We start from the raw sequence: 7,857 nt of genomic DNA, 5'->3' as shown, positions 1-7,857 counted from the left end.
GTGCCTTAAGATGAGCGCAAGTGCCTGCCAGGTCAAGTCACATCATCATTATGTTAGGGAAAAAAATAATATATATATATATATATATATATATATATATATGACAGAGCAAGAAAATAAATCTTGTTGTTGAAAAACTTATTTTTGCTGAGTAAAATTAATACTTTACTGAGATGAAGCCACACATTTACAAACATTTTTTTTTTATTACAAAAGCTGCAAATGAGTAAACAGGGGACAAAATTATATTTAAAACCAATTGTTTTAAAATTAAACTATGTTTTATAAAATACTGATGAGTTTGTCCAAAGCCACCTGTAAGCAGCTCCATGTTACTTATTGCAGCTATAAATCCTTCTGGCAGACTTGATCTCTGCTGTTTTCCGTGTGACAGGTGCAACAGAGCCGATGCACAAATTCGGGAGGTTTCGGGATCTCGTGCCAGCCAATTGCGTCGCGCACCAAGCTGTGCCTGGCGGGGTTCTGGGTGATCGCCGGGCCACTGTTCCAATCACGGTGCCGGTAGGAGGGGTTCTGGGGACCCGGGGGGTGTGTCTGAAGAATGAGAGTCTGCAGCTGCATATTGTGTCCAAGTCGGGGAGTAATGGCATGAGTACAGTGCTTTACGCAATTTAGGCAAGCTTATTTTTTTAAGGGGAGCGTGTGCTGGAAATTCTTAGTCTATTCGACCTTTTTCTGCTTTCACGTCAGTCACAAATTAAACCMGAAGGCATAAAGAGGCGAGATAAAGAAGACTCGGGCAAAGTGAGAACTTATTCAGAAGCAAAGAAAGTCCCCAAAGTCGCAGGCTGGGGAGCCGTCAGATGCAAACGATTCATCCTTTCTGGCTGCTGAGGAAGGATACGTCGCTGGACATGTGAATTTAAGGGAGCTACCTGCCAAGCACAACAATGAAACCAACYACTGCCCTGTGTTGCCTCGGCTTTCTCCTGACAAGCCTCCTGTTTGGGTTCGGCTGTTCACAATCAGGTGAGTGAAAGGCAAGCGCCTGCCCCCCCTCCTGTGTCACCGTGGAGCTGGGAAGTGCGCGCGGAGTGTTGCGCAGCCAACCACGGAGCGTACTTTTTCTTCTTCTTTTTCTATCAATGCTGATCCTTGTTACGCATGGCACTGCTCACTTGGGACGAGATCCAAAGCGTTCATGTTGTTTTTATTTACTGGCTTTTATTGGGTAAAACAAGAATAATCTCAGSTCCCCTCAATCACACGGCTGAAGCAGGAGGCAGGTTGGAACAGTGCGCTGCATCTGATAAGCTGCAGGAAACCGGTCGAATCACTTATTTCTTCTTTTTCCAAAGCGACGCTGTTGATGAAAGAGATAATTCCGTGTCCACAACACGTGTCTGTGAGCCAAATACACAGACATATATGTGACAAAGTTGCTTTTAAAGGAGCTTGCTCATGTGGGTAGGCAAGCTGTCAAATGCGCAACTGTCTCGCAAGTTGCTTCCAAACTCTGCTCTTTTTTTTTAATCCTTGAAGATGAATTGATGAACGCTGTGTGACCCGGTGGTTATCGTTTTTAATTAACAGACTACAGTTTTCAGGACAGCAGGTTGTGTGGGTAACAGCTTTACGCCATGCGAGCGCAGTAGATCTAAGAACACGTCAGTTCAAACTTATCGACTCAAGTCTGTTTGTAGTTCTTTAGAGCTGAATGTTACACTAAGAAGAACTATTGATCAGCAAAATAAGCAAAGCAGATTACTGTGACCTTATGTTGCTTCTCCAGTGAGTTTCCTCACTGATCTTGTTGCTTGAGTTTTGCCAGTCAGCGCTGCAGCGCACCGGGCTTTACTCCAACAGTGGCAGTACTGTGCGCACGGTGCAGTGACTCTGTTTACGCACAGGGCGGCATAGGAGCACGCACTGATGCTCTCCTTAAAGACATGAAAAAATACTAAATCGTCATCATCACCATTCTCACTGTGCATAATCACCTGCACGTCTATGATTAAAAACACCCAAAACTTTACTTGAACAGCACTCGAATAGAAAAAAAAAATAACACAAGTTTGCCTTTTTCAGCTTTTTTGAAACAAATGTGACCAAATATTAAAAAATACACTAGAATAATCAGGAGCAAGAAAACACATTACTGAAATGATACATTAACAAGTAACAAATATAAAAAAATATATGTACCACTGATTGGATTGTGACAATATTTGGGCATGCATTTCATACTATTTATAACTTTAGAGGATATGATTATTTTACTGTTTTTTTATTTATTTGTTTTATTTTTTGCTATTGTATTGCTTAAAATAATCTTGACCTGAAACTTTTAAGAAAGAAGGCCTGTAGATGTTTTCACAGTGGATGGATTATAACAGACATAAAGGTTCAGAAACTCAAAGAATAAAGGATGGTACCTAAAACTGGCTGTGAAACAAACTAAATATTCTTAATTAGCTTTGCTTTGGAGTCATTGTCTTTTTATGTAGTAAAGCTTATATATTTTCCAAATATAGAAGAGTAATATGACAAATCTCTGTGGGGATCCTTCTTGCACCTGTGTTTGAGCAACGGAAGCAGGATTAGAACGAGCGAGACAGTAATTCACTTTCACACAAGCTAAAACTATCATCCACCAGTGGAGCTCCAGTGAATGTGAATGTGTTGGCAAGAAAAGGCAACACAACAGAGAGCTGCAGACAAATGCAGAAAAAAAAGAGGATTATACAAATATCAGGGAGAGAATTGGCATAAATGCGGATTAACTTCTCTGTGAAAAGAAAAGGCAACATCCTTGTTGGATGCTTGTGTGTGAGCGTGAGCTGCGATGTAAACACGCAGGGTACRGCTCCACAGTTGTTCCTGTTTGCAGTTCTTTGATGCTGATGTGTTCTCCCTAATGAGTCATGGCCCTYTAATAAAATAAACCATTTACAATGTGCGCCACTTTAACTTTTCTTGTTTCTAAAACACCACCTCGTCAGATTTTCGCTTAATTCTTTTTATTGCTGTAAACCTTAGATGCTTTTAATTTGTTCAGTTAACCTGGAGTTTTAGTTTTTTTTAAGCCGACCACAGAGTCTGCTCGTTACAATCTGTTGAGTGTACCTCGGGAGTCCCTGCACTGCACACTCCTCTTCATTTGACTGCAGCTCTGCACTGGAGCTGTATGAGCTTGGGAACACATGCAGCTGTCAATTCTGAACCATATGGCCACATTCATAAACWCTTTCTGAGAATATGAATATTCATATAATGGGACTGAAGGTGTGCATCCAATTTATCTGTTTAGTGCTGCTGTGTGTAGTGCTTCTATGATAATCGCTTAAATTTCTAAAATGTTCTGTCTTACAGCGTTCAATGATTTCCTCTTTCCTTCCTTTGACTCCAAACTGTAACGGAGAACATAGGTGAAGGATATTCAGCTTGTTTCGCCCTTTATCTTATGGTTGCACCCACACTTTACTGGACTGAAATTGACAGGGCCGTTCTAGTGTGCTGTGAGTTCATAATAAATCAAAATGTTTACAAGGGTTAAGTGCAGCAAACCCTCTTTTTTTCCTCTTTTTTTTTGCTGGTACGACAAAGACTGCAACTTTTTGTAGACTTCTCTGTGTTGTGGGTTTTTTCAAAGCACAGAAGGGGATGAATGGTGACACATTTGGCGCCCTACACAGCTCCTCTATGCCACAAAGCCCTCTTACAGTCCGATCTGCTATCGCCTGTTAAAGGAGCTTTGACCCTGCACCGACACTAGGCTTTATATTAGAAGAATGGCTGTCTTTGATTAGGTGGTGATTCATTTTCATTTGTTGGAAAAGGGAATGCAGACTTTTTTGTGCTTTTGTCCTCGTTTGTCTCTGCCCTTGTCCGCGATGAGCAGCAATATTTAGCCCTTGATCCATTAAAAACTGATTTCTGTTTAATGTGATCTCAATTTTTTTTCTTTGCTGCTTTTGAAACAGTAAAATATATGTATTTTCATCAAATACTTGATGTTAGGTGAAATATTAATATTCTGAATAAATGCTATAACATATTGGAGAATACAATTTGTGGCCAGATGCAAATGATAAAAGAGCCTCAAAGATGTGCAAGATCCAACGTGAGATGGCATTTTTTTAACTCTGCTGTTGTTGCAACAAAAAAAATTGAAATTTTTTTGAAATTTTAGCATCAATAAAGGTCCACAAGGTTACACATATCTCTCAGAAAAAAAACATCACCAATAGCTCAGTCTGCAACTTTATATCATAAATAAGAAAATAAAAATAATAAAATAATCTCTAAATAATGAGAGCAACATACAACAAATAATAAGACAACACAAAAGGAAAGTTTCAGGGTCACATCAGACGGTGTAAATAAAATAAAATAAAATTTAATTCCTGTTAATNTAATTTATACACGTGTTTTTAAAGTTTTTATTCCTGAAAATTAAATGAGACAGTTTCACTTTGTGACTTGTGGATGGGCTTATAATCCCACTCTCTACAGCCAGCACAGATGATTGGATCAGATCCTGTGTGTGACGTTAACAAACCTCATGCACCCTCATTCATCATATGCAGTTATAATTGCACCATGCACGTGCATACGTTTTGTCATGTGTCATTGTCAGCTTGGCCGTTAAATGTCCTTTTAGTGAAGGATGTCTGAACAGGATTGCAGCATCGCCCATATCTGCTACATGTTTAATTGAGCCAGCTGTGTATCACACAGATTTAAAATGCAAACTATGTGTTTCGTGTGTGGCTTACAAGCAATTAGATTACCGTGGATTTGATAAGGTGTATTAGAAATGGAATGCTTATTTCCTCTTTATCACGTTCTTTGTTGTTGTTTTTTTTCTGTTTTTTTACGGCTTCTCGTTTTGTTTGATGTAAATTAAGCAAGCTTTGAGTCTTTTTGTTTCCATGTGAGGGGGAAAATGAAATCAGAAAAAAATGCAAGTAGAAGTACATTGGCCTCTTTGCAGCACCGARCCTGAGAGCTGAATACACAGCAACCAAAGCTGAGACAACAAGGTAGTGCTGCAGACGGTTGCATGCTCAAACTGTCCCGCTTTATGTCTTTTATAACACCGCTCGTTAGAACAGATTAAGGACTAAAACTGTGTTGTGGGAAAATCAATCAGCTGCACTTTATTAAGGGTTCGTGAATGTGCATTTTACCACCAGAAAGAGCTTGGAAAAGGACAATATGGTGCTTCTGCTATCATTTGGGCTTTTTGAGTGTGATGCAATGCAATCAGCAGGAACAGCACCCCAAGACAAAAAGCCAAGTGATGAGGTGTCATGAGCAATGAAAGCATGTGTCATTCAAAACTCTCTTCATGGACTTTTTACTCCTTGTTTCGCTGTTGCTGCAAGGTTCAAGTGTGATTTATGGAATTTAAAGATATATCAAGTTTAAAGGTTTACTTCAGAATTTAGGATTAATACATTTGTGATGTCCTATCAGTTTATTCTTTCTTTCTGAAGGTTCACCTTATCATACATAAAATTAATTGTGTTTCTACAATTGACCAGAATTAACAAATGTCTACTCTAAAAGTGTTTTTTTTATTATTATGTTTTCTTCCAACACTGTTTATTAAAAAAAAGGCTCAACAAGGAAGGAAAGAGGACAGAGAGATTATTCCAGGATTGCCAACACAAAAACTATTTTAATCCACAAGTATATTTATTAGTCCTCCACTCAAGCTTCGTTTCATTTAAATTATTCAAACTAAGATAAAACTTGTCCTCACATATTTTTTAAAGCATGGCAATATTTTTTTCAGACCACTCAYCACAATTCAATTCTGCTTTCTTTTGCTGTTTTGCAAGATAATATTCATAGTTGTTTGCACATTATTAATATTTTAGCAATCTAAAAAATATTATTTTAGGAATATTTGMGATAAACTTCTAAAATGGATTTCCATTAAGTTGTGAACTAAATGAATCCAGTTGGCAAACACACACACTGTTACACATGTTCACACACTAATCTTTTGCTTTATAGTAGACACAAATGTGCATGTTCCAGACCCTTGGAAGTCTCAATCCAGAGTTCACAAAACAATATAGATGTCTGGAGCCTGAACATACCATGTATGTCTGTCAGTTTGCAAGGCTTTTGATCCCTTTTGTTGTTGCTGCTACTCTTTTAACAATAAGCCCGTCTATCCTGCTAGAGGGGAGGCTTTCAGGCACTGAACCTTTTGACAATCGCATTTTGAGGGTTTCAAAATGCAGTAACAAAGTGCGGGGGGAAAAGTACATATACTCTATGTGTGTGTATGTGTGTGTGTGTGGTGATTGTGTCCAGCGCCGTGCGTGTGAATGCATGGTTGGAAGGATAGAGGGTGACTGACAGACTAACCAAGCTCCAGAGACTCCCGCTCTGCTCCAGTGTCTGCTTGTTCGTCTTCCTCCGCCCACCCTCTGCCTTCATCTTTGGCTTTGTAAGCCTCCACATTATGTGGGAGCATTAAAATGACAATGAAAATTATGGCTAATCTTTGTTAAGACACACTCATTACCGCCACGTTTCAGAATGAGAGTTTGATGATAAGAGTCGGTCTGCCATGGGCCTTTTTTCTTCTTCTGCTTCCTCCTCTCTCTGAAGAGACAGTCTGACATATTAGAGTGATGCGTTTTATTCTCACTTTTTGTGTTATTTTTCTATTCCCGCTCACAGTTAATAATGGTGGCAAATATATGAAAGGATGATAATAGGCTGACAACTTGGGCATGAAAGACTAGCTCCACCTTCAAACGAGCTTTTCATGCAGTTGTGCACGTGGGTGTGTGTTGGAGGGCTGATTTCTCTTGACTTTTTCCTTCTGTTTCTTTCCTTTTTTTAGTAATCCCCCTTCTAAAATATCCACAGCTAATCTGCATGTACAATGAAATTACAGACAGCTTTGAGTGCTATGACCGACAGAACACACACATACACGCCTGCACACACACAAATAAATAAACAAAAAATAAACAAAATAAAAACTTGATTTGGACTTTTCTGTTCTGCATAAATATGAACTTTAATGTTTTTTTTAATAAGAGAACTGAGAAAAACATCTGTTTGCATTTTTTTCTATACAAATACACAAAYTTCAATACGTGAAATAGACTGTCTTTAAAAACTTTGTCAAAATATGTCTTTTGTTCATTGGCTTTTTGCTCCAGGTTTATTGAAAACATTGAAAATGTCACTGAATTACCCCATGTCTTTCTGCTTTGTCCCCATGATTTAAACCCTGTTGCCATTTTTTTTTGTTTTGTTTTTTGGATGCTGCTGGTCTCCGATTAATGGAGCGGTGTGCCCTGGATGCTATTCTTGCAGGTCAATTTTTCACTTGCGCWCGAAGGTGTGGTGGAGAGAGGTGGGGTGGGTGGGATGTCCTTTTAAATGAAGCACTTGATGTTTGTGACCTGTAATAAATGAGTTTGCAGTCAGTCATAGCAGCTGTAAAGAGGCATCGGGGAGCGCGCGCGAGAGAGAGAGAAATAAGGGGTGGGGGTTCAGACTCGGCTGTGAAACTGTTTATCTATGCAAGGATGAAAAATGACTGCACCAAACATGCTATCGCTTATATATAAAAAACAATAATATAAATCCTTTAAAATTTCAGTAGTTTACCACACACACAAAAGGGATAATGTGGTGAATAACAGATAAAAATGCAAAAGAATATTAAAGTGTAATGCCACAAAATATCACAATGATGTCATCACCAAATATTACAAAAAAGGCAGCAAACTCCTCATCTGATTATTACAGTTCAGAATATATATATATATATATATATATATATATAGTTCTATTGTTTTTGGTTGTTATACTATACATTATATTTAATTTGGTTCCATTACACTCATATTTTAC

At 38.5% G+C, this 7,857-nt stretch overlaps 1 protein-coding gene across 1 annotated transcript in view; it reads left to right on the top strand.

Annotated features, from left to right (window-relative positions):
• Positions 1–433: 433 nt before the first annotated feature.
• The window catches only part of erbb4b (erb-b2 receptor tyrosine kinase 4b), a gene marked incomplete in the record, with an annotated part of 262,602 nt that continues 255,178 nt past the window's right edge, over positions 434–7,857 (top strand). The window contains 1 exon segment of the mRNA XM_014011540.1: positions 434–990. Within this exon segment, the coding sequence (XP_013866994.1) occupies positions 912–990 (79 nt within the window).

Source organism: Austrofundulus limnaeus, unplaced genomic scaffold (genome assembly GCF_001266775.1).
Source record: "Austrofundulus limnaeus strain Quisiro unplaced genomic scaffold, Austrofundulus_limnaeus-1.0 Scaffold81, whole genome shotgun sequence".
NCBI lineage: Eukaryota > Metazoa > Chordata > Actinopteri > Cyprinodontiformes > Rivulidae > Austrofundulus > Austrofundulus limnaeus.
The sequence above is the reverse complement of the archived record's forward strand: the minus strand, read 5'-3'. Positions and strand labels throughout refer to the sequence as shown.